Raw genomic sequence first — 13,553 nt, forward strand, 5'->3', positions numbered from 1 at the left:
TTGTGTCAATCTGGCACGGCTGAGGACTTCAGACCACGCATCCAATCAAATGAGGAAGTGTGCTCAGTTATTTCTAACAAACCTACCAGTTCTAACATTGCATGACCCTTATCATCTGCTTTGGTAATTATTCACTGATTACATCTTGTTTCCTTAATTTGACTAACTCCACAGCTATAAGGCAAAGCATCATTTGATTATGAGAGTATGTGATTTCTTTGCAAAAATATTATATATAGTATTTACTTACATTGGGTGCTTCATAAAGTCAGGTACAAGGTTAAATGCCCCTTTTTGAAATCAAAAAATGTACGTAGAAATATCACAATCTATTTGCCATCAAGTGTTAAATTTTAAATGAGCCAATACATGTTAAGCAATTCTCTCCTGGAGTTCAATTAGCTTTTACTACACCTTATTGGCCGTTATCTCCTTGTTGGCAGATTATATCTATATAAGTCTGTGCAGAAATAAACAACTGCCTTATAAGTAACCATATACGCTTCCATCTCTCCCAAAAGCCTAGAGATCCTCATATAAAGGGAGGATGTTTTTCTTAATGCTGTGTCTCCAAGTATCCAGGTAAGTATACTAACCACATGAATTGTTCAATACACATGAACATGGCAGAGTCATATGGTTGCATACTCAAACTCCATTTTCCTTCTCTCCTTAGGTAACAGAACCCCAATTTCATTCAAAACACCAGTGTATCCAGCTCAAAGACTGTAATTTACAGTGCCTATAATAAAATCCTGGCCAGTGGGATGTAAGCAGAAGTACCACATGAAACTTCTGAGAAGTCTCCTTAAAAGGGTCCCTCTGTTCTTCTTCCCTCTTCCATTCATGGAGTCCCACAACAACCTTATAAAAATATAGAACTCCATGACTGAGCAGAAGATGTAAGGCATGTGAAGACCTTCTCCATCACAGCCTCAGATACCCAAGTTTCAGACCCTTCTACAGAGGAACATAAAACCTCATGTGCTTAAGCCACTGCAGCCATGTCACTCTTACAACCAAACCCAACTTCTAGCTGATACAATGACTGACTGTTTCCTGAGAATAGCTTTACCACCAGTAAAGGAGCCATGTGAAAAGTTTTCACAGGTTCATAAAAGTAAGCCAAATCTAATCAAAGTAGGCAGTGGTTGTTCAGTCAGTATTGAAACCATGAGTTGCTAAGGGGAAAAGAGGATTTCCCTTTTTCTTGTCTTCCAGTTGTGGGGTGTAGATAGTGGGAGGGAGTTTGTTTTCACCAGTAATCAATTCTCCTAATCAAGCTCAGCTGAGTTCCCACATAAAACTTATTCATGCCCCAGGAAAAGAACCCGATTATGCACAGATGTCCAGCACTTTCTTATATGAATATAGTAACCTAAAGATGCTGAGTATTTCTGTTCAGCTGACTGAACTTTTAATGAACACTTTCACAATCAACTTATTCAACCAGGACAAGTCCTAAAGAAGCTTTTATAACATTTAAACTGCTCCTAACGTTGACCTACTATTCAGAAGACCAATGAAAGCAGAAAACCAGTTAATGAGATTTTAACAATACTATTAAAATATGGTACAATGACAGTCTTTCCAAAAGAAATTTCTTCCAAGTTAAAGAGGAAAAAATGTGTTTTGATTTGTGGCATCATAAAACAAATCAGGCAAATGACTAGAATAGATTTTGCAGAATCATATGTGAAATTAAGAATCAATATGACACAGTCTTGAATTTTTAGAGGGGTAAAACTGTTCCTCACCTTAACATACATTTTAAGAAAGAATATCTGTGGCTGACAGATAGGGACTTCCTATTAACAGTGAGTGAGTGAGTGAGTGGGTGAGTGTGTGTGTGTGTATCTGTTGTTTAAGGTGGTGTGATGGAGAACTGTTGACACAAATGAAATATTTAACTGTTTAAAATGAGAATATAGAGGACAGGACAAATGAACAATCAGTTACTTGAAACCTTTAAGTAACATCTAATAACACTTCAGGAGACACTACAGAAACACTGCCACATGGGAGCCTAACCATTCTTCCATAATAGTTAAATCTATTTATATCAATGCTACCTTAATTAAATCACTACATTGGCTTATTTACTTGGTTTTAACTTCATGTAATTCTGATGGACATTCTACTTCCAAATAATATTTTTAAAAGACAAGAGCAGCTACAGATTTCTACTTTTATATAATTTCTCCTTAAGCCCCTTAAAAAGGCCATAAAATTATTAAGAATCTTCTATAATTAAAAACAGTAGGTATTTTCTAAACATAGTAGGAAAAGCATTTTAGGAGTTAGAATGGGTATAAAGACAGCAGAATGACTAATGTGGATAAATTATTCTTTTTGTAGGTTAATTTTTCTTAACTATGATAGGTGAATTGAAAAAGCACAAGCTGCTTTTTGTATTTTGTTTATGTTTCCAAGAATTAACTTTCTAAAAAGGAATTAACTTAAGCATCTTTGTACAAATACCCCATCACCTCTGTGAGAACACCTTTATATATCCTACATATCCTAAAACATGTGACAGCCTCGGCACAAACAATAATAGAATCTCCCAATACACTCAATCGGAGATACCTTCATTTTTACCAGGAGTTATTTGGAAGCAAAACCAGGGCTTGAGAGATGTGATTTAGCTCTTTTGACTACAAAGGTAAGAAAGAGAAACACAGCATGATTAAGAAACAAGCAATCTTACCTGTACCATTGAGGGTAGTGTTTTTATTTGTGTATAGTCTGATCATATGTCCTATTGTTTTCACATTTTCTCTCAACATTATTCCTCGAGCTTGTACCATAAAGAGATATGTGTTAGCTACAAAAGAAAAGAGATGAAATACCATGACTCAGTAAAGCCTTTTTTTTAATTTAATAAAATAATATTCATAATGGAGAACTGCCTAATAAACCCAACTGGCTCAATTAGCATGGCCAAACAGAAAAGAGAAATACAAAAGGACTATTTCTCATTATTAAAAACTTACAAAAACAGGGGTGCCTGGCTGGCTTAGTCAGTAGAGCACACAGCTCTTGATCTTGGGGTTGTAAGTTTGAGCCCCATGTTGGATGCGGATTTCTTAAAAAAAAAAAATCTAAAGAAAGAAAGAAAGAAAGAAAGAAAGAAAGAAAGAAAAAGAAAGAAACCAAAAGAACTGCTTTTTTAAAACAATAAAAATGAAAGACTCAGGTAGTAATATCCATCAAATAGAATGAGACTAAATGAATACCACAATGAATTTCTTTAACAATAAATGATTTTCTACTCTATAAATATACTTAGAAATTTCAAAAAGGCATATTATTGCAAATATGCAATCATATAGTATACTTTCTTTAATTCTATAGTAACTCCTTTGAACCAAAAACTCCACAAGGACAATGATTCCTTATCTAATAATAAATATATCATATGGGACGCCTGGGTGGCTCAGCGGTAAAGCGCGCCTGTCTTCGGCTCAGGGCGAGATCCTGGAGTAGTGAGATCGAGTCCCACATAGGGCTCCCTGCATGGAGCCTGCCTCTCCCTCTGCCTATGTCTCTGCCTCTCTCTTTCTGTGTCTCTAATGAATAAATAAATAAAATCTTTTAAAATAAATAAATATATCATAATCCATCATAATATCTAGTATGAATATGAATCTTGCAATGGATCTTGTAAATTCTCAACGTGTTTGGGGAAGCAGGGTTAGAGGGCAGGATGACCTAGAATCAATATCTACTTTGGTAATTTCTCTCCACTGAGTTAATAACTTAGAACTTTTACACTCCCTTTCAGTCACAAATCTACCTACCAGGATTTTAAAAGCAAACAAAATTGAAATCAATGTGCATTTTCAAGTTGGTACATTTAATTCTTTGTGGTAAGTGCTTCAAAACTAGGCCCGTAATTTCTTGCTTTGGGAGAAACTAGTAAATTGACAAAGATGACAAAAATCTCTGCCTTTTAAGATGCCAGGACTCCTCAGAGAAGCATAGAAGTAATCAAAAGATCCTTTCTCGGTCCTAATTCTGTGAGCATAATGCACAACTGGACAACTCACTGAATCTCAGTTTCCTCACCTAAAAAAGGTAGTATTGCATTAGATGTTCTCTAAAGCCCTTCGTACTCTCAATTCTCCAAGCACACAGCCAAAAAATCATAAACTCCATTCATTCAAGAGGAGAAGGATCATTTTCATAGCAAAACCAAAAAGCTGGTAGGCTCAGTTAATGACTCTTCCAATTTTAAAATAAGCTGCCTCTGAACATTGCAAGGACACTCTCGAAAAATGAATGCCAAATTTAAAAATCTTAAATGCCAACTAATTTTCTGGGCCCTGCTCTACTTCTTTGAAATGGTACAGAGAGATGAGCAAAATGTGATGTTTACTACTTCCTTCCCTTTTTTTAAAAAAAAGATTTATTTGAGAGTGTGAGAGAGAGAGTGTGTGTGTATGTGTGTGTGTGTGTGAGAGACAGAGTGAGTGTGTGGGGCAGGGAGCAGAAAGGGGGCAAAAGGAGAAGGAGAAGAAGACTCCCCACCGAGCAGGGGAGGAATCTGAGATCCCAACCTGAGCTGAAGGCAGACACTTAACTGACTAAGCCACCCAGGCACCCCTCTCCTTTCCTATTTTTTATGTAATGTTAACCTCCTCAAAACACAAAAGGCAGAGTAAAATAACAAGTTTCCTCTTACCTTCAATCAATAAGAGAGAAAACAACAGAAATACAAGCTTCACACAAGTTTTACCTCAATCATTTTTAAGAGCCTGTCTACATCCTTTCAAGAAAGCAGTCCTATAATTAGATATAACTTGTTTAGGCTTGAATTATTACAGCCGTGGGTTTACAAATAGAAGTTTTTATTACATTTCTGCTCTTAAGTGGACTTTAAAAGAAAGAAGAGATGAAGTGAAAAATGAAAACGAAAAGAACAGCCCACCAAATACGTAGGAAAACATTCAATAAAAGCCAACTAACATTAGCAAAAACCGAGATCTAAAATTCAACTGAAATGATGCAGGGGAAACCGTCAAATTGAAAAATAATGCCAACTGGTTTACAACACCTTGGATCATTTAATCCTATAGTCATATATGAAATTTGTTATCCATGATATAATATCTTGTAACATTTGTTCTGCCCAAACCATAAAAAGGATCTGTCACGGGACAACAGAACTGAGCCCCTGGAAACGATACTGGCACAAGTAAGGATACGCTAGTTAAGAACGTATGTGTACTACCGCGTGTCCTGGAAATGCAACTTTTTAAAGCTGTATACCTTTTACTTTTAACACACCTACTCCTATAAGGAATGTTGTCTGACATCTTGAAGCCCAGTCAGCTTTAAGCGGCAAAGTAAAGATCTGCTATAGAAAAGAATCAAAGTCAAATTATCCTAGAAACATCTAAAACATCAGGTAACAAACTTGTTAAGGAAAAAAAAATAGATGACTTATGGCAACTGTGACAAAGGTGGATCATTTACCAAAAGAATGCATTTACTATTCATTAGATGGACGGAGAAAAAAATTAAGGAACAAAAAATTAAGGAACGCAAGACACCAAGCTCTCCAAGCTCTCCGAATGGAAAATCTATTAGTTTATTTTAAATCATTTACAGCTAATTGAGTTACATTCCTTAGGTTAATGGTCCTCATGGGTTTAATCCCTAAAGATCAAAACCCATTAGGGAATGAAGCTGTTTTGTTTAAACAGAGTCGTTGTTAATGGAAAGAATGTGATGTGTCGAAGTATTTCAAGGCATGCTAAACCAGCATGAAAATTGTTCCAACTGTCTGATTTCTAAACACCCTAAACTGTTAACCCCACACTCAAATAACTATATGACTGCTAATTATCATTAATATAAAATGTAACATCTTATTGGCAAACCAGCAAGTTAAGAAGAAATCCTTGTCTGAAGTTTCTATTCCAAGTAGAAGAAATTGCTTTTCAGAAAAAAAATAAGGAAATCTCTCTCGTCTTTGCCCTTTGGTCTTGAGACAACTCAGAAATATACTGAAAACTACTACTGTTTAATTGAAATCAGGCCCTATTCTCTAATTTAATTTGCTATTTGCCTCTGCTTTGTGAGACATACATTTAATTTTCCAATTAGTTCTACCTTGGGGATAAGGGAAGGATACCTTCAACTTAAAAAAAAAAAAAAACAAACAACTTAAAACATCAAGAGTTAACAACAGCTTCTAGATATCCTACCCTGGGATTGTGAGGCCCGAGATTTATGAACTTGCCTCATTCCCCAGTTAAGAAAACTAAGGAATGCATTTGCTAGTACTGTGTCTTCCTATCCCTTTCCACATCCAGTTTTGTTCAGTGAAAAAAGTATTCCAGACAAGGAGAATGTGCCAGTGTGCACTGATCTAGAAAGGTTTCCGGAGCTTCGAAGGCCTCGACACAACATCCCCCTGGCCCAAGACCATGTTCTTGAACTCTATGATACACTGCCGCAGGTCCTCTGACTAAGAGTAATCCAGTAAAGAGCTGATGTTGAGAGGGACAGTATGTTGATTAGGTACATCGTAAGAGCAGGCCTGGACCTAAGACAAGAAATACAATTTGGGGTGACATTCTTATAATGGGGACTTGAGTGGTGAATTAGTGTAAGGAAAAATTATCCAGAAAAGGGAGAAGAAAGTGAAGTTCAGACATATGGAGAAAGACCACAAATAGGCTCACAAAGATAAAGGACCCTAAGATGAATCAGTCTGAGCTTGAACACAGTCAAGAAGAGGAAATGGTCAACCATATCAAATGTCACAGAAGCTAAGAAAAAAGACAAAAAATAATAGGTTAAAAAAGTAAAACACTAATATTTGGTGCATTCTCTTTGCCAGGCATCCTTCAAAGGGTTTTACATATATGAATCTAGTTAATCCTTTTTTTTTTTTTTAATTTTTTTTTTTAAATTTTTTATTTATTTATGATAGTCACAGAGAGAGAGAGAGGGGCAGAGATACAGGCAGAGGGAGAAGCAGGCTCCATGCACCGGGAGCCCGACGTGGGATTCGATCCCGGGTCTCCAGGATCAAGCCCTGGGCCAAAGGCAGGCGCCAAACCGCTGCGCCACCCAGGGATCCCTGAATCTAGTTAATCCTTATAAGCAACCCTATAATGGTGGGTACTAACATTATTCCCATTTTACAAATAAAGAAACTGAAGTACAGAGTTAAGTAACTTGCTCAAGGTCACAAAGTTATTAGCTTGTGGTGGAACCAGAATTCAAGCCCCAGCAGGGTGTCCCCAAGCAGTCTAGCTCTTCACCACCACACTATGTAGCCTCTTAAAAATGCCATTAGTAGGATCACTGTCATCTTTAAAAGAAGAGTTTCTGGAAAGCAATGGAAACAAAAAGCCAATAGGAAAGAGTAAAGTGGATAGTAACAAGTAAAAGCAAGTTTCAGAAAAGAGAAGTGAGGGCAAGGTCAGGGGAAGTTTTTTTTTTGTTTTTTTTTTTTTTTAAGATAGGAGAAACTTGAGCATGACTGTGGCCTAATGAGAGGGAAGAAAGAGAAAATTTAAATTTAAGGCACTAAAAGAAATAAGAGGAAGGATGGAAAAGAACATTTCCACTGAGGGGACAGTGTAAGCAGAGGCTCTGGGGTGCCCAGGTGTATACCCAGGAATAAACAAACGGGTTTGGCGACAATGAAAAATAATTTGTAAGGATCGAAGTGATGGACGGTGTGAAAAAAAACAGAAGAAGGGAGAAGACTCCAGGTCACTGTGAAAATGAGAAGTAACGTTAACAACAGTGAGAAAATACCAGAAGTACTAAAGTACTAACCAGAAGTAAGGTTAGAAAGACAATGGTCTGGAGAGGTGTAAAGGAGAACAGGTCACAACTACAAGGACTTAGCATGGCCAGACAAGTGAGCGACCAGGCTACCTGATGGCCACCAACAGGGACTTAGTGGGGGACAAGGTGGAGAAGGAACATTCTGAATTGAGTACAAGCATACCTCATAGACATTGCAGGTTCTGCTGCAGACCACCACAATAAAACAAATATTACAATAAACCAAGTCAAATAAATGTTTTCATTTTCCATATAAAAGTTTACACTACAGTCTTTAAGTGTGCAACAGCATTATGTTTTAAAAAGCAATCTCCATTATCTTTTTTTAAATGATTTTATTTATTTATTCATGAGACACACAGAGAGAGGCAGAGACATAGGCAGAGGAAGAAGCAGGTTCCCTCTGGGAAGCCTGATGTGGGACTTGATCCCTGGACCCCAGGATCATCACCTGAGCCAAAGGCAGACACTCAACCACTGAGCCACCCAGGCGTCCCAAGCAATGTACATATATCATAATTTAAAAATACTTTATTGCCAAAAAATCTTAAGTATCATCTGAGCTTTCAGCAAGTAATAACCTTTTTGCTGACAGAGGGTCTTGCCTCAATGTTGATGGCTGCTGACTGATCAGGGTAGTGATTGCTGATGGTGGAGTAACTGTGGCAATTTCTCAAAATAAGACAACAATGAAGTCTGCCACATCAAATGATTCTTCCTTCCATAAATGATTTCTTGGTAGCATGCTACACTGTTGATAGCATTTTACCCACAGTAGAACTTCTTTCCAAATTGGAAACCCTCCGCTATATTATCAACTAAGTTTATGTCACACTCTAAGTCTTTTATTGCCATTTCAACCATCTTTACAGCATCTTCACCTGGAGTAGAAACCACCTCAAGAAACTACTTTCTTTGTTCATCCATAAGAAGCAACTCCTCATCCACTCAAGTTTTACCATGAGATGGCACCAGTTCAGTCACGTCTTCAGGCTCCACTTCTAATTCCAGTTCTTTTGCTATTCCTGCCACATCTGCAGTTAAGTCTTCCATGAAGTCTTGAATCCCTCAAAGTTCTCCATCAGAGCTGGAATCAACTTCTTCTTAACTCTTGGTAATGCTGGTATTTGGACCTCTTCCCATCATAAATGTTCTTAATGGCATCTAGAATGGTGAATCTTTTCCAGAAGGTTCTCAATTTACCTTGCACAGATCCATCAGAGGAATTACCACGTACAGCAGGTAGAGCTTTATGAAATGTATCTCTTAAATAAGACTTGAAAGTCAAAATGATTCTTTGACCCATGAGCCACAGGATGGATATTAACAGATATGAAAATACTAACCTCACCATATGTCTCTATCAGAGTTCTTGAGTGACAAGGTACATTGTCAATGAGCAGTAATCTTTTCTAAGAAACATTTTTTTTTTTTCTAAGCAGTAGGTCTCAACAGTGGGCTTAAAATATTCAGTAAACCATGTTGTAAACAAATGTGTCCTCATCCGGGCTTTGTTGTTCCATTTCTAGGGCACAGGAAGAGTAGATTTAGCATAATTCCTCAGGGTTTTAGGATTTGGGGAATGGCAAATGAGCAATGGTTTCAACTTAAAGTCACCAGCTACATTAGCCCCTACCTGACAAGAGTCTACCTATCCTTTGAAGCTTTGAAACCAGGCACTGACCTCTCTTCTCTAGCTATAAAAGTCCTAGATGGCATTCTTCCAACAGAAAACTGTTTTGTCTACATTGGGAATCTGTTGTTTAGTGTAGCTGCCTTCATTAATTAACTAGACTTTCTGGATCCTTGCTTCAGCTTCTACATCAGCACTTGCTGATTCCACCTTACTCAGTCGTCTTATGGAGATAGCTTCTCTCTTCAAACCTCATGAACCACCTTCTGCTAGCTTCAGACTTTTCTCCTGAAGCTTCCTCACCTCTCTCAGCCTTCAGAAAATTGAAGACATTTAGGATCTTGCTCCTGATTAGGCTTTGGCTTCAGAGAACGTTGTGGCTGGTGTGATCTTCCAATCAAGCCACTAAAACTTTTTCCACTTCAGCAAAAGGTTTGTTTCACTTTCCTATCATTCATGTGTTCACTGGAGTAGCATTTTTAATTTCCTTCAAGAATCATTCCTCTGCATTCACACGTTGGCTAACTGTTTGATGCAAGACACCCAGCCTTCTACCTATCTTGGCTTTCAACATCCCTTCCCCATTAAACATAACTGTTTCTAGCTTTTGATTTAAAGTGAGCGACTACTCCTTTCAGTTAAACACTTAGAGGCCACTTTAGGATTATTAATTAGCCTAATTTCGATACTGTTGTGTCTCAAGAAATATAGGGAGGCCCAAGGAGGGGGAGACTGATGGGGAAAGGCCCATCAGCGAAGCAGTCAGAACACACACTTTTATCAATTAAATTTGCTGTCTTATATGGGCACAGCTCCTAACACCCAGAACAATGACAACAGTAACATCAAAGAACACAGATGCCTATAGCAAATATAATAATGAAAAGGTTTGAAATATTATGACAGTTACCAAATGTGACACAAAGACATGAAGTGAGCAGATACTGGCAATAGTATCTGCTATAACGCCACCAAAAATGGTGGCAATAGACTTGCTTGAGGTAAGATTACCACAAACCTTCAATTTATTAAAAAAAAGAACTCCTTATTGGCAAAGCATGATAAAGTGAAGCACAATAAAATGAGGTATGCCTGTACTAACTGCCAAAATCATACCAGGATGCAGAATGTTGGTGGACAGAGACTCCTAAAGCAAAGGAAGAGATACCTGGGTGGCTCAGTCAGTTAAGCATCCAACTCTTGGTTTCAACTCAGGTCATGATCTCAGGGTCATGAGATTCAGCCACCACACTGGGCAGCGTCGGGCTCTGTGGACAGCACAGAGTCCACTTGGAATTCTTTCCCCCTCCCTCCATTCTGTCCCTCCCTGAGTGCTCTCTCTCTAATAAACAAATAAATAAATAAATAAATAAAATCTTTAAAATATACAGTACTGAGTACCTAAATTGGTCAGGCCCACTGCCATGTATGAATATATTTAAATACACATACACATAATTATATTTCATTTAATTATTAAACCACCTGTACGTACAGCAGGTAGAATGGGGGCCTTCTAAAAAAATATGTGCACATCCTAATTCCCAGAAGCTGTGAAAATGTTATCTTATTTGGAAAAGGAGTCTTTGCAGATGTAATTAAGGATCTTGAGATGAGCAGATCATCCTGGATTATCTGGGTCTAAATCCAATGACAAATGCTCAGATAAGAAAATGGCAAGGGATATTTTACACACACACAGACACACACACACGCACACACACACACACACACACACACACACGAGAAAACAATGTAAAGATGGAGGCAGAGAATGGAGTGATGTGACCACAAGCCTAGGAAGGCAAGGAACGCCAACAGGCACTTGAAGCTGGAAGCAGCAAGGAAGGATCCCCCCTCGAGAGCCTCCAGAGGGACCACAGCCCCTGGCAACACTTGATTTCAGACTTCTGGCTTCCAGAACTATGAGATAATAAATTTCTGTTGTTTTAAGCCACTCAGTGTGTGGTAATGTGTATGGTAGTCCTAGGAAACTAATACACCACCACGTAGTGTGGAATAATTTTTCTCCATTTGAAAGATCAGAAAACAAACTCAGGAATTGCATAGGTAGTATTAGGGATTCAAGGGCAGGTCTGAAAGTTTCTGAGGGGCAGCAATTTGGAAGAAGCAATGGTTCAAAGTCAGAGAGGGAGGGACCAAAAAAAGAGAAAAATTTTCAATGTAAAAAGTAATAAGGGAGTAAGAAAGAAGGGATAAGCCAGATTTCAACTAGTGCAAGGAGGGTTAGGAAATCAAAAGGGGCACTTAAATAGTTTTAAAATAGTTTCCCATATTATCTACAGAACATATAAGGAAATAACCAATGTGGAAAAATGGAAAATACCACTTATATATGGCCCTGGACATTAGTACAGATACGTGAATTTCTAGGAACTCACAATAATCTTCTAAGTATCTGTTTCAGATGCTTAAAGGTTTTCTTCTTCCCACATCCAGCCCTTGTTCAAAAAATTCCCAGAAATGACTCATCCAAGATGGTAAAGCTAAACATATCATCTCTGGTAATAATGTTGTAAACCCCAATTAGGCCAGACTATGTATGAAATATTGTTCATACTTTGCTTAGGACCAAAGTACTGCTTGGGTTAAAAAAAAAAAATTGCAAATTTCTAGGCTGTGCCAAGCTGTAAAACAAATGATTCACTTTATGTCAAAGCACTATTTAAGCAAAGTATCTTACCTTGGTGACAATAAATCAAAGCCAGGTACGGGCTCAAGGAAATCTGTAGTGCAAATAATTACCAACCTATAATAACCTCCTCCCCATCTCTCAAGTGAGTCATGGGCTGACTAATGAATAAAGAGAATGAAAGAATTCTGCATTCAGAATCCCTTTTTATCAAGGAATAATGAATTCAATGATCATATACAGTATAGATCTATTTCAGATCTTGGCCAACAGCTACCACTTTGCTGACGCAGACACTAGAAATTAACAAGAAATTATTTAAAACTGGTACTTTTACCACTTCTACTCTGCAGTTTAGCAGTTTTAAGTTATTTCGGGAGATTATTTGTGTTTGAATACTGATCAAAATTAAATATGTTTAAATAAAATTGGACTTTTCCAACAGTCCTACTAAAGACATTCAAGGGTGGAGACTTGTGCTTGTTCAACAGATGTTTTACCGAATGCCTACCATTTGCCAAAGAGTACTAGAAACCAAGGTGTCAGGGGGGTTCCTTTGTAAAAACCAAAATCCTGAGGAAGCATAAAGTGCCCAAAACATCAGAAGTACTTTCAAAACAATCAGATCATCAGTTCAGGCTAGTTTAAACTTAGTTGATAATTCTAAAAATAGACTCTGGACCTGGCAATATGAAAACACAAGATATTGATCTGCACTGTCATTTGTTAGTTGACTGTTACTCACTTAAGATAAACACATGCTTCTGTAAAGCAGGAGAGTAGGTTAAAGAGTTATGCATTATACCCTACACTGTAGAAAGGTAAAATTAAGAGGAAATGAGGGAACTGAGAAAGGAAGAATGCAGGCTATTAAACAGATTTTTTTAAAGCCAATCAGTAAGGAAACTTAATGAAATTACAGACTAAAAGATCAAACCATAAACACAGCCAGGAAATATAAAATTGTTGAAAATTAATGATTTCAGAGTATACATAAGGTAAATGTGAAATGAATCTCTCTATTCACTTAAGAATTCTATCATGAGGAAAAAAAGTGGTATTTGAACTATATGTTTTACAATCATCCCCAATTTCCTTGTGTTTTCACAATTAAAATACCTTTTGAAATTTTAACTGATTTATTTTATGAAGGGAAAATGACTCTAAAACAAGCATGAGAGAAGGGGACACTGTGGGAAATGAATTTCAAAGATTTCCAGAGCTAGGGGTGCCTGGGTGGCTCAGTCGGTTGAGCAGAGGACTTGGTTTGGGCTCCAGTCATGATCTTATAGCTCCGGGGGATCTGAGCAGAGTCTTCCCAAAACTTACTTTCTCCCTCTGCCCTTGTCCCCTATTCACACATGCATCTGTGTATGTGTGTATGTGTGTGTGTGTGTGTGTGTGTGTGTATTCTCGCTCTCAAAATAAACAAATACAATCTTAAAAAAAGAT

The 13,553-nt window shown here is 37.6% G+C and overlaps 1 protein-coding gene across 3 annotated transcripts in view; it reads right to left on the reverse strand.

Annotated features, from left to right (window-relative positions):
- The window catches only part of B4GALT6 (beta-1,4-galactosyltransferase 6), a 68,124-nt gene that overhangs the window by 42,025 nt on the left and 12,546 nt on the right, over window positions 1-13,553 (reverse strand). For 2 of the 3 annotated variants that reach the window (XM_041761043.1, XM_041761062.1), the window contains one exon: window positions 2,711-2,827. The exons of the other annotated variant lie outside the window; for it this stretch is intronic. In XM_041761043.1, the coding sequence (XP_041616977.1) occupies window positions 2,711-2,827 (117 nt within the window). The remainder of the gene's footprint in view (window positions 1-2,710; window positions 2,828-13,553) is intronic. 3 annotated transcript variants of the gene reach the window in all.

The sequence above is a fragment of the Vulpes lagopus genome, chromosome 1 (assembly GCF_018345385.1).
Source record: "Vulpes lagopus strain Blue_001 chromosome 1, ASM1834538v1, whole genome shotgun sequence".
Taxonomy (NCBI): Eukaryota; Metazoa; Chordata; class Mammalia; order Carnivora; family Canidae; genus Vulpes; species Vulpes lagopus.